This window comes from Dicentrarchus labrax, unplaced genomic scaffold, assembly GCF_905237075.1.
Source record: "Dicentrarchus labrax unplaced genomic scaffold, dlabrax2021, whole genome shotgun sequence".
In the NCBI taxonomy this organism is placed as follows: Eukaryota; Metazoa; Chordata; class Actinopteri; family Moronidae; genus Dicentrarchus; species Dicentrarchus labrax.
In genome coordinates this window covers 2179724-2193651 of record NW_026136719.1, presented here as the reverse complement: position 1 = coordinate 2193651, position 13928 = coordinate 2179724, and the positions used below count along the sequence as shown (strand labels likewise).

General features: G+C 43.4%; 1 protein-coding gene across 8 annotated transcripts in view; it reads left to right on the top strand.

Annotated features, from left to right (window-relative positions):
• The first annotated feature begins 7474 nt into the window (after positions 1-7474).
• plekhg4 (pleckstrin homology domain containing, family G (with RhoGef domain) member 4) overlaps positions 7475-13928 on the top strand; it is a 46298-nt gene continuing 39844 nt past the window's right edge. For 6 of the 8 annotated variants that reach the window (XR_007880688.1, XR_007880690.1, XR_007880689.1 and 3 more), the window contains exon 1: positions 7477-7647. Coding sequence is in view for 3 of the 8 variants with exons in the window: in XM_051378102.1 (XP_051234062.1) it covers positions 7645-7647 (3 nt within the window). In the remaining 5 variants the exon portion in view is untranslated. Of the gene's footprint in view, positions 7648-13928 lie in introns of all 8 variants that reach the window. The other 2 variants (XM_051378101.1, XR_007880692.1) reach the window with 2 other exon arrangements.

Genomic DNA, 13928 nt, shown 5'->3' with positions numbered 1-13928 from the left:
TCACTGTTACTGCTGTTTGAACAATGTGAGTGTGTGTGTGTGTGTGGACCAGGTGTAACTGTCCTGTAGTCAATATCAGTTGACGGGAGCACGTATTAAAATGTCTCTGAGGTCAAACAGTAACAGCAGTGAGACACAAAGACAGAAAACAAGGAACCAGAGCAGAAATAATCCTTCTATCAGTGGTTCCCAACCTGTTTCCTTAAGGAGCCGTTATTGATCATTAATCAGTAAACTGATTATAGTCACACACACAGCTGATAAACTGCACAATGAACAGTGAACTCCTGTGAATATTGATCAGAGATGAGTTTTGATGATATTATATACTTTATATCCAATCCTCTCTCTGTGATACTGGCTCACTGCTCTAACACAGCTTGTGTTCAGCTCATCAGAGTTTAGATATTCAATAATACACTGTAATGTAATAACTTTAATATATAACAGTTCCATTTAGTTTTCTTCACAGAAATAAATGAAACACTGAGATATAGTCCTACTGTGTATAACTTTCTTGGCACAAAATCAAGAAGGTCTCACGACCCCCCCTGAAGCTTTGGTGACCTCTAGTGGGGGTCCCGATCCTCAGGTTGGGAACCACTGCTTTTTACCTGTCACCCATATTTCTCTCACACTGAAGGCATAAAATTAAAACTGTGTTTAGAATCTGGCAACATTTGATTGTAGTAAATAATATTTATATAATATTAACTACAGTTGATGGTTCAGGTCTCTGACACTGACCCTCACCCTCCACCGTACCTGATGGCAGCTGTTAGCAGGGTGATAGCTCGCTGTTGGTTCCACACTCATCTCTAAAAGACTTTAAAGCATTTATTGATTGTGTTGGAAGAAATATAAAATATAAGACAGGATATAGAATATATGTATTGATGTTCAAACCTCCAACAGCTGATAGCAGAGCTGTAAACACTGAGAGCTGATCACTTCCTCCAGGAAGTTACAATCACAACATTTCATTAATTCAACCAATCACAGTGAATTTAACTCTTCTGCTAATTGGACCAATAATTGTAGTTTCCTGTGAGTTTGACTGATGGAGCTCAAACCAAACACAGTTTTATTGTCACTGCAACAAACTGCCTTCCGTGTTTAATAAATTATACAAAAACCTTGACTTTCTCTGATGTAACAGCGACTCAATGTGCAGGTCTCAGGTTGTACTGTAACCTCTGTATGAACGTATCTCACAGCCAATACAATAATACTAATCACAGGAAGCTGCCTTCAGGTACAATGAGGTACAATGTGGCATTTTAATTATCTGATTCTGATCAGCATGATTTTAATTGTTTTTAACTACAGATTATTATTTATTATCAATGAGTCAGATATGATCCAGAGAGTGTGTCTGACCAACCGTTCAACCTAAAGAGATTCTGCTCTTGATCAATGACTTTAAGGGTTAATCAATGATCACAACAGCAGTGGGCTGTGTAATGAGACTAATCAATAAACTCCTCGTTATCTCTGCATCAGTTGAACTGTAACTGCAGGCTCAGTACTAACGCCACTCATTAACACACAGACTCTGGTGTGTCCTGGTGGTACCTGAACGCCTCACGCTTCCTGTCTACCCATAATGCACTGTGTGAACCAATCAGAGAGCAGCGCTCTGAATGCGACTATTGATCGTCTGCGGTCTAATCCCAGTAAACAGATAGACCGTCCATTGATTAACCCCGTTATCCTTACATACAGCGTTTCCATGGTAACGCCTGAGCGTGACTAATACCTGGAAGGAGCTACGTTACAGAGAGCTAACGCTACGTTACAGAGAGCTACAGAGAGCTAACGCTATGCTACAGAGAGCTAATGCTATGCTACAGAGAGCTAACGCTATGCTACAGAGAGCTAACGCTACGCTACAGAGAGCTAATGCTACGCTACAGAGAGCTAACGCTACGCTACAGAGAGCTAACGCTATGCTACAGAGAGCTAACGCTATGCTACAGAGAGCTACAGAGAGCTAATGCTACGCTACAGAGAGCTAACGCTATGCTACAGAGAGCTACAAAGAGCTAATGCTACGCTACAGAGAGCTAACGCTATGCTACAGAGAGCTAACGCTACGTTACAGAGAGCTACAGAGAGCTAACGCTATGCTACAGAGAGCTAATGCTATGCTACAGAGAGCTAACGCTACGTTACAGAGAGCTAACGCTACGTTACAGAGGCTACAGAGCTAACGCTACGTTACAGAGGCTACAGAGAGCTAACGCTATGCTACAGAGAGCTACAGAGAGCTAACGCTATGCTACAGAGAGCTAATGCTATGCTACAGAGAGCTAACACTACGTTACAGAGAGCTAACGCTACGTTACAGAGAGCTACAGAGAGCTAACGCTACGCTACAGAGAGCTAACGCTACGTTACAGAGAGCTAACGCTACGTTACAGAGAGCTACAGAGAGCTAACGCTACGCTACAGAGAGCTAACGCTACGTTACAGAGAGCTAACGCTACGCTACAGAGAGCTAACGCTACACTACAGAGAGCTACAGAGAGCTAACGCTACGTTACACAGAGCTACAGAGAGCTAACGCTACGCTACAGAGAGCTACAGAGAGCTAACGCTATGCTACAGAGAGCTAATGCTATGCTACAGAGAGCTAACGCTACGTTACAGAGAGCTAACGCTACGTTACAGAGAGCTACAGAGAGCTAACGCTACGCTACAGAGAGCTAACGCTACGTTACAGAGAGCTAACGTTACGTTACAGAGAGCTACAGAGAGCTAACGCTACGCTACAGAGAGCTAACGCTACGCTACAGAGAGCTAACGCTACACTACAGAGAGCTACAGAGAGCTAACGCTACGTTACACAGAGCTACAGAGAGCTAACGCTACGTTACAGAGAGCTAACGCTACGCTACGAGAGCTACAGAGAGCTAACGCTACGTTACACAGAGCTACGAGAGCTAACGCTACGTTACAGAGAGCTAACGCTACGCTACAGAGAGCTAACGCTACGTTACAGAGCTAACGCTACTTACACAGAGCTACAGAGAGCTAACGCTACGCTACAGAGAGCTAACGCTACGCTACAGAGAGCTAACGCTACGTTACAGAGAGCTAACGCTATGCTACGAGAGCTAATGCTATGTACAGAGAGCTAACGCTACGTTACAGAGAGCTAACGCTACGTTACAGAGAGCTACAGAGAGCTAACGCTACGCTACAGAGAGCTAACGCTACGTTACAGAGAGCTAACGTTACGTTACAGAGAGCTACAGAGAGCTAACGCTACGCTACAGAGAGCTAACGCTACGCTACAGAGAGCTAACGCTACACTACAGAGAGCTACAGAGAGCTAACGCTACGTTACACAGAGCTACAGAGAGCTAACGCTACGCTACAGAGAGCTAACGCTACGCTACAGAGAGCTACAGAGAGCTAACGCTACGTTACACAGAGCTACAGAGAGCTAACGCTACGTTACAGAGAGCTAACGCTACGCTACAGAGAGCTAACGCTACGTTACAGAGAGCTAACGCTACGTTACACAGAGCTACAGAGAGCTAACGCTACGCTACAGAGAGCTAACGCTACGCTACAGAGAGCTAACGCTACGTTACAGAGAGCTAACGCTACGTTACACAGAGCTACAGAGAGCTAACGCTACGCTACAGAGAGCTAACGCTATGCTACAGAGAGCTACAGAGAGCTAACGCTATGCTACAGAGAGCTAATGCTATGCTACAGAGAGCTAACGCTACGTTACAGAGAGCTAACGCTACGTTACAGAGAGCTACGAGGCTAACACTACGCTACAGAGAGCTAACGCTACGTTACAGAGAGCTAACGTTACGTTACAGAGAGCTACAGAGAGCTAACGCTACGCTACAGAGAGCTAACGCTACGCTACAGAGAGCTAACGCTACACTACAGAGAGCTACAGAGAGCTAACGCTACGTTACACAGAGCTACAGAGAGCTAACGCTACGCTACAGAGAGCTAACGCTACGCTACAGAGAGCTACAGAGAGCTAACGCTACGCTACAGAGAGCTACAGAGAGCTAACGCTACGTTACAGAGAGGATGCTGGTTGTTGAACCGTGTTCTCGGCCCCAGTAGAGGATGCTGGTTGTTGAACCGTGTTCTCGGCCCCAGTAGAGGATGCTGGTTGTTGAACCGTGTTCTCGGCCCCAGTAGAGGCTGCTGGTTGTTGAACCGTGTTCTCGGCCCCAGTAGAGGATGCTGGTTGTTGAACCGTGTGTTCTCGGCCCCAGTAGAGGATGCTGGTTGTTGAACCGTGTTCTCGGCCCCAGTAGAGGATGCTGGTTGTTGAACCGTGTGTTCTCGGCCCCAGTAGAGGATGCTGGTTGTTGAACCGTGTTCTCGGCCCCAGTAGAGGCTGCTGGTTGTTGAACCGTGTGTTCTCGGCCCCAGTAGAGGCTGCTGGTTGTTGAACCGTGTGTTCTCGGCCCCAGTAGAGGATGCTGGTTGTTGAACCGTGTTCTCGGCCCCAGTAGAGGATGCTGGTTGTTGAACCGTGTTCTCGGCCCCAGTAGAGGCTGCTGGTTGTTGAACCGTGTTCTCGGCCCCAGTAGAGGCTGCTGGTTGTTGAACCGTGTTCTCGGCCCCAGTAGAGGCTGCTGGTTGTTGAACCGTGTTCTCGGCCCCAGTAGAGGCTGCTGGTTGTTGAACCGTGTTCTCGGCCCCAGTAGAGGATGCTGGTTGTTGAACCGTGTGTTCTCGGCCCCAGTAGAGGATGCTGGTTGTTGAACCGTGTTCTCGGCCCCAGTAGAGGATGCTGGTTGTTGAACCGTGTGTTCTCGGCCCCAGTAGAGGATGCTGGTTGTTGAACCGTGTGTTCTCGGCCCCAGTAGAGGCTGCTGGTTGTTGAACCGTGTTCTCGGCCCCAGTAGAGGATGCTGGTTGTTGAACCGTGTTCTCGGCCCCAGTAGAGGATGCTGGTTGTTGAACCGTGTGTTCTCGGCCCCAGTAGAGGGTGCTGGTTGTTGAACCGTGTTCTCGGCCCCAGTAGAGGATGCTGGTTGTTGAACCGTGTTCTCGGCCCCAGTAGAGGATGCTGGTTGTTGAACCGTGTGTTCTCGGCCCCAGTAGAGGGTGCTGGTTGTTGAACCGTGTTCTCGGCCCCAGTAGAGGATGCTGGTTGTTGAACCGTGTGTTCTCGGCCCCAGTAGAGGCTGCTGGTTGTTGAACCGTGTTCTCGGCCCCAGTAGAGGGTGCTGGTTGTTGAACCGTGTTCTCGGCCCCAGTAGAGGATGCTGGTTGTTGAACCGTGTGTTCTCGGCCCCAGTAGAGGCTGCTGGTTGTTGAACCGTGTGTTCTCGGCCCCAGTAGAGGCTGCTGGTTGTTGAACCGTGTTCTCGGCCCCAGTAGAGGATGCTGGTTGTTGAACCGTGTTCTCGGCCCCAGTAGAGGATGCTGGTTGTTGAACCGTGTTCTCGGCCCCAGTAGAGGATGCTGGTTGTTGAACCGTGTGTTCTCGGCCCCAGTAGAGGATGCTGGTTGTTGAACCGTGTTCTCGGCCCCAGTAGAGGATGCTGGTTGTTGAACCGTGTTCTCGGCCCCAGTAGAGGATGCTGGTTGTTGAACCGTGTGTTCTCGGCCCCAGTAGAGGATGCTGGTTGTTGAACCGTGTGTTCTCGGCCCCAGTAGAGGCTGCTGGTTGTTGAACCGTGTGTTCTCGGCCCCAGTAGAGGATGCTGGTTGTTGAACCGTGTTCTCGGCCCCAGTAGAGGATGCTGGTTGTTGAACCGTGTTCTCGGCCCCAGTAGAGGATGCTGGTTGTTGAACCGTGTTCTCGGCCCCAGTAGAGGATGCTGGTTGTTGAACCGTGTTCTCGGCCCCAGTAGAGGATGCTGGTTGTTGAACCGTGTTCTCGGCCCCAGTAGAGGATGCTGGTTGTTGAACCGTGTGTTCTCGGCCCCAGTAGAGGATGCTGGTTGTTGAACCGTGTTTCTCGGCCCCAGTAGAGGATGCTGGTTGTTGAACCGTGTTCTCGGCCCCAGTAGAGGATGCTGGTTGTTGAACCGTGTTCTCGGCCCCAGTAGAGGATGCTGGTTGTTGAACCGTGTTCTCGGCCCCAGTAGAGGATGCTGGTTGTTGAACCGTGTTCTCGGCCCCAGTAGAGGCTGCTGGTTGTTGAACCGTGTTCTCGGCCCCAGTAGAGGATGCTGGTTGTTGAACCGTGTTCTCGGCCCCAGTAGAGGCTGGGTGTGTGGATTCATATATGATATATACGACAGTGTCTTCGTACATTGTACTCTCGTCACTGCCTTCAACTTCATTTGCCCACCGTGTCTGAAATGTTCTACACTCGCTAGCTTGCGTTTTTTGTCTCGTGAGGCAAAACTCAAACTTCTTTGATTAATTCTGTTTCCTGTGTTGTAGAGAAGCTGTCGAGTTAAAGACAGTAGCTCCACCTAGTGTTCAAACTAAGAAGTACAATACAGTCAAGCACAAGTTCAGTGTGTGAGCCATATTCATTATATTATACAGAATGTCGCAGTTTGTACACCCTGATCTATACGGGCTGACCCAGTGGAGAGGGTGTCTGCCTTTTATTGATTATTGATCAGAATACACTGTATCTTTATGGATTATTGATCAGAATACACTGTTTTTTGGATGATATTCGTTACACTGTATCTTTATGGATTATTGATCGTATACACTGTTCTTTATGGATGATATTGATCGTATACACTGTTCTTTTGGTTATTGATCAGTATACACTGTATCTTTATGGATTATTAATCAGTATACACTGTATCTTTATGGATGATTTGTCAGAACACTGTATTTTATGGATGATATTGATCAGTATACACTGTATCTTTATGGATTATTGATCAGAATACACTGTATCTTTATGGATTATTGATCAGAATACACTGTATCTTTATGGATTATTAATCAGTATACACTGTATCTTTATGGATGATATTGATCAGTATACACTGTATCTTTATGGATTATTAATCAGTATACACTGTATCTTTATGGATTATTAATCAGTATACACTGTATCTTTATGGATTGGAGACAAGGGCAAGGAAAACCTAGGACAGATCCTCCGGCTCTAGGTGGGTGGTCGTCTGTCTCGACCACTTTATTGATCCCTCGGGGGACATTTGTTTTGTTACAGTTGCTTCAGGTGCTCACAGACATTCATAAATAGATATAATAATAATATAATAATAATAATAATAATAATAATAATAGTTAGAGATTAGATTACAATTTCTAACAACAATATATTAAGAAAATAGAACAATATAATAAGAGTGTGGGGAATATACATTATCATATGACAGTATATAGCAGATATAAATATATGTATGCTACAGTACAGCAGTGTCAACCTCTGTAGGACACAGCACTGCCAGCAGGGGGAGACACAGAGACACAGAGGGGAGGAGCCAGGCAGGGATGACTGACAGCTGGGGGCGGGGCTTAACATGTTAGAGGCTCAACTGTTACAGCAGAGTCAGAGCTGACGGGACCAGAGAGACAGACACACACACAGAGAGAGAGACAGACAGACAGAGAGAGAGACAGACAGACAGACAGAGAGAGAGACAGACAGACAGACAGAGAGAGAGACAATGGACTCATACTGGATTATACTGACACACTGCACACAGCATGGTAAGATACTCTCAGATACACACACACACACACACACACACACACACACACACACCACTCTCTCTCTCCATGTGCTACAAGCAGTCGTTGGGTGGGGGAGGGGGTCGCAGGGGGGTGTAGGGTTTCTACCAAGGTAGGTGTCTTTAAACACTGGTACTGAGAGGTGTGTGTGTGTGTGTGTGTGTGTGTGTGTGTTAGGTTAGAGCAGACAGGCTCACCGGCGGCTGCAGTGGTTAGGGTTAGTTAGTGGTGGTAGTAGTTAGTGGTGGTGGTGAACTGGAACCGGGACTGTGTGTTTATTAGCTGGTTAGGAGCAGATATGTGATTGTCATTGATGCTGTTGTTTCAGTAACACACACACACACCTGAGCAGTGATGTAGTTGTGTTGTTGCCATAGAGACAGTGTGTGATGGTACGTCCACAGGTACTGGGTGTGTTCTTGTTCAAACACCACGTAGGAGAACCGTGTCTGATCCACATCTGAGAGCCAGAAAGGTTCCCGACCCGAACCTTTGTGCACTGTGTATTTAACTCTTTAGTGAGGACATTGTCAGCGCTAGCATTAAACTAGCTGTGTGTTTACATACAGACGCAGTTATACTGGCGTTACTTTCCCCCATACTCTGCTCTGATTGGCTCAGACTAACCCTATCACACTCCCAGACCTGCTGACACTCCTGGTTTTCCCTGTTTCTCCTGTTTTGCGTTTGGTCAGCGTTCCCATGAATCCTGGAAAACCTGGAAATTAGAGACTAGAAAAGAATTAAAATGAGCATCTATCCTGGAAATAATCAGTGTTATTGATCAACTGTGTGATATAAAGCAGGTTTACAGATGGAAGATCACATTTACTGTTACTGTTAGTGACTGTGGACACGTTCAGTCGGTCAGCCTGAAACTGTAGAATAAGCGTTAGTGAAGTTCTGTCCCACTGTCTCCAAGGTCTTGCTCATGGTGGTACTGTTGGGTCTCTGTAAATAATGTTATAAAGAGTTTGTTCTAGACCTGCTCTATTTGAAAAGTGTCCTGAGATAACTTCTGTTATAATTTGGTGCTATACAAATAAAAATGAATTGAACTGAAAGTGAATATTGTCCAGAAGAACTCCTGGAAGGTGATTTGTTGCAGTTTAATGTAATATAATAATGATATAATGTTGCTGTGGCTGAGGGATACATTATTATCAGTGTCAGTAACAGGAGGCGGGTTCACTCAGGACGCTCTCACACAGTGCTACTTATACAGGTAATCATCTGTACTGAAAGTATTGATCACTAGCTTTAAATAAATACATGTTACTGTTAATGAGCTCATATCGATCTCAGACCCCTGAATCACATCAAATTGAAATATCGTAATCATTATTGTATCATTTTTGATTGACTCCTGATCGGTCACAGCGTCAGGGGAAACATTATTGTTCTGTGGGACTTTACCAGGACTCCAGCTAACTATTATTTTACATTATTGATTAAACTCCAAAGAGATCCAAACTCTGAGGCATTTATTTGTATACTGATGATCAAACTGGCTGCACATTGATTATCTGTGAATTGATTATGGATCTAGAGTTCACACAGGTTTTGTTGTAAGTGTAAAATCCTAAATGGAGGCAGAACTGAACTCAGACCATGTCATCCTCTGGAGCTCTCTTGTACTTAACCCCTTCAATGACCTTCAACCTGTCTCTCTCTCTCTCTATATATATGATCATGACCTAAGATCATGACATTAATACAATGAACAAACCCAAAAAGACTTTTGACTCTTTAAATGGAGACATTTATTTTTTCCAATGAAAAATTATTGGCAAGTCTCTCAAAAAAACAAAATGAAGGCCCCTTGAACTGATGCAAATACATGCAGCGGGATTACAAACTGAAAAAGTGTATTCCAGAAGTTCAAAAAAATAAATATATATGGAAAATTGATGCACCGACACAAGTTAGATTCAAACATTTCTATTTAAACACAATCTGAAAAAGTGCATTCCTCAATAACAACAAATAAAATGTGCATAATGAACTGACACAAGTTACACTGAAAAAGTGTATCCATAGTAACAAAACATTAAGTTTAATTTATTTTGGCTTATGGTTCCATTCAAATGAATACCTTTTCACTAAAGTAAATGAGGTTCAGTTGTTTTAGAGAGAGAGGGAGAGAGAGGGAGAGAGAGAGAGCGAGGGAGAGAGAGAGAGAGACAGAGGGAGAGAGAGAGAGAGACAGAGGGAGAGAGAGAGAGAGAGAGAGAGACTCTGTCGAAGCGATGGCTATGTTTCAGGTGACTTATCAGGTTTGACGTATTGAAGCTCGTGCTACTTTTACCTCCTCGTGGAACTTGCTTGGAACATTTGTTACAAATAACAAGCGACCTGTCTTCTTCAGAAACTTTGTAAAGTCCCACACAATCGACGCCGTGTTGTTTGTTTTCAAACGTAAGCACGCTGTGCTGCATTCACGGTGTGACGGAAATTCCCTGTTCCCACGTTTGCTAGTCGTTCTTTCGGCCTTTTTAAGTTCATATTTCTATTGTTAATGTGTAACGTGGAAAAATACTGTGGATATCAATTCAAGTCAGATTATGACCGAGTTAACGAGTTCTTTTCGACATGAGGGCGTATTCTTGAAATTTCCCAGTCAGAAAGAGTTTTTCTGATTATGCCAATGTAACTTGAACGCAGCATTCACTGCAGGCCATTCAGGTCTCACAGCCAGAGCGGGGCACTGCCATGCTGACAAAATTATATATGTTATCGGGGCTATTTGTCATGATATCGGACTTATCGGAATGACATAATAATTTCCTGTTATCGGCCCGATAACTATCGTGCACCCTTACAGATTGCTTAGTTTTTAATATTGTTGCATCTGTAAAAACAGATTTATTTATTTAGGATTATTAGGGCTTTATTATTTAGAAATATGAGCAATAACTTTATATTTAGATAAATTCCTCCTCTCGAAGCTGTCTCCACACTATCTAACTCCTTTCTACTTTCTACACTACAGATTTCAGTTTGAAATAACAGCAAAGATCCTTTTAGCTCAGTTAAACCTCCAGGTTGGAGCTGCAGCTGTAGTTCACAAACAACAAAACATTCATTCTACATATAAAATGACCTCCATGCGGTGTTTCTCTCCTCAAGTCATTACGTTGATCATCTTTAAATACAGAGACAGAGAGAGGAGCAGAGTGGTGGAGTGGAAGGAGCACTGATGGAAGCAGGACATGTTCAGGCTGTTCCTCTGAGACTGTAAATCAGTGATGTTTGGACTTGTCAAGGGGCTGCTGGGTAAAAACACAGAGCGAGGCAGGGGGGGCTGACCTGCAGGAATGTTCAGAGCACTCAGATAATGGACTCGTACTGATGGATGGAGCCTCTGATGAGGTTGCTCTCATGAAGCAGGAACACAGAGCAAGTTATTCAGTGGCAGCTGTTCAGTCTGTCAGCACATCAATCACCATAATCAATAACACAAAATCATAGTTCACGTCATTTACTTAACAATCTGTTGACTGGTTTTGGTAAGTTTTATTCTGTTTCTGTTCACTTTAATGAAGTTAGGATGATCTGAAGGTAAAATGAGTGTTTGTGTCTCTGGAGTCTGGTGGAGAGTGATATTCTGGCTGTTTGTGGTTAAACTAAAGGTCTATCTCTGTAGGGATCCTTTCCATAATGCTGTCAGACACTGACAATAACAACCTGAGTCTGTCAGTGGCAGAAACTACTACTGTTAGTGGAACAAACAACAACTACTGTTAGTGGAACAAACAACAACTACTGTCAGTGGAACAAACAACAACTACTGTCAGTGGAACAAACAACAACAACTACTGTTAGTGGAACAAAGAACTACTACTGTTAGTGAAACAAACAACAACTACTGTTAGTGGAACAAACACAACAACTACTGTCAGTGGAACAAACAATAACTACTGTCAGTGGAACAAACAACAACTACTGTCAGTGGAACAAACAACAACTACTGTTAGTGGAACAAACACAACAACTACTGTTAGTGGAACAAACAACTACTACTGTCAGTGGAACAAACAACAACTACTGTTAGTGGAACAAACACAACAACTACTGTTAGTGGAACAAACAACTACTGTTAGTGGAACAAACAACTACTGTTAGTGGAACAAACAACAACTACTGTTAGTGGAATAAACAACAACTACTGTTATTGGAACAAACAACTACTACGGTTAGTGAGACAAACAACAACTACTGTTAGTGGAACAAACAACAACTACTGTTAGTGGAACAAACAACTACTGTTAGTGGAACAAACAACTACTGTTAGTGGAACAAACAACTACTACGGTTAGTGAAACAAACAACAACTACTGTTAGTGGAACAAACAACAACTACTGTTAGTGGAACAAACAACAACTACTGTTAGTGGAACAAACAACTACTACGGTTAGTGAGACAAACAACAACTACTACTGTTAGTGGAACAAACAACAACTACTGTTAGTGGAACAAACACAACAACTACTGTTAGTGGAACAAACAACAATTACTGTTAGTGGAACAAACAACAACTACTACTGTTAGTGGAACAAACAACAACTACTGTTAGTGGAACAAACACAACAACTACTGTTAGTGGAACAAACAACAACTACTGTTAGTGGAACAAACAACAACAACAACTACTGTTAGTGGAACAAACAACAACTACTGTTAGTGGAACAAACAATAACTACTGTTAGTGGAACAAACAACAACTACTGTTAGTGGAACAAACAACTACTACGGTTAGTGAGACAAACAACAACTACTGTTAGTGGAACAAACAACAACTACTGTTAGTGGAACAAACACAACAACTACTGTTAGTGGAACAAACAATATTTAGTGGAACAAACAACAACTACTGTTAGTGGAACAAACAACTACTACGGTTAGTGAAACAAACAACAACTACTGTTAGTGGAACAAACAACAACTACTGTTAGTGGAACAAACAACTACTACGGTTAGTGAAACAAACAACAACTACTGTTAGTGGAACAAACAACAACTACTGTTAGTGGAACAAACAAACAACAACTACTGTTAGTGGAACAAACAACAACTACTGTTAGTGGAACAAACAACTACTACGGTTAGTGAAACAAACAACAACTACTGTTAGTGAAACAAACAACAACTACTGTTAGTGGAACAAACAACAACTACTGTTAGTGGAACAAACAACTACTACGGTTAGTGAGACAAACAACAACTACTGTTAGTGGAACAAACAACAACTACTGTTAGTGGAACAAACAATAACTACTGTTAGTGGAACAAACACAACAACTACTGTTAGTGGAACAAACAACAACTACTGTTAGTGGAACAAACAACAACTACTGTTAGTGGAACAAACAACAACTACTACTGTCAGTGGAACAAACAATAACTACTGTCAGTGGAACAAACAATAACTACTGTTAGTGGAACAAACAACAACTACTACGGTTAGTGAAACAAACAACAACTGCTGTTAGTTTGTTAGCGATAGCTTGCATTGCTGCCATTTTGGCTCATTTTGTGACTATTTTATCATCTACGTCTGTGAATTAAGGATTTATTTCCACCAAACCAGAGATGAAACACTAACAGAGACAGTGTTGGTGAGTTTTATTTTGATTAAATGAATGGATTTGTCAATGGATTCTGGCGCTCTAGTGTGACGTCTAGTGGCAGTGAATGTCGTATATATAAGTTTCCTCAACCACAGAGAGTAACTGTGTGTTAGGAACTTTTCCAGGTCATGTTTCACCTCCGAAATATTTTGTATCTTTTTAAATTATTCAATACTGGATAATCAATAAAGTTAGTTTCACCCTTACTTTCACTCACTGTCATCTGATTGAGAATTAAATGTCTGATAGTTCTGTACGTTCTCGGGCTCTTTAGATAAAGTTCAACTCGATGCTTGTAGTGTTACAAAGGTTGTAATTGTAGATTTGGCTCCAGTTAAGAGTATATTCTCGCCTGACATCCCAGCTATGTCAATCAGAGGATCTGGTTGTATGTTCAGAAATACCCTGCAGTGTTTATAGAGCTCCAAATGTCGGCTCGGGAGCGATCCGCATCAGGATCCTTCATTGAAGGAGCTCCTGGAACTGCATCCAGTCCCCTCTGCCACAAACTGAAGCTGCATTTATTCGCTGTAGCTTGTTTGTTGCATTGAACTGCAGATGGAGGACAGGAAGGGATTTTCTCTAAAGGAGGTCTTATCGAAAAAGTTGTTTAAAAAAATGCAAGAAAC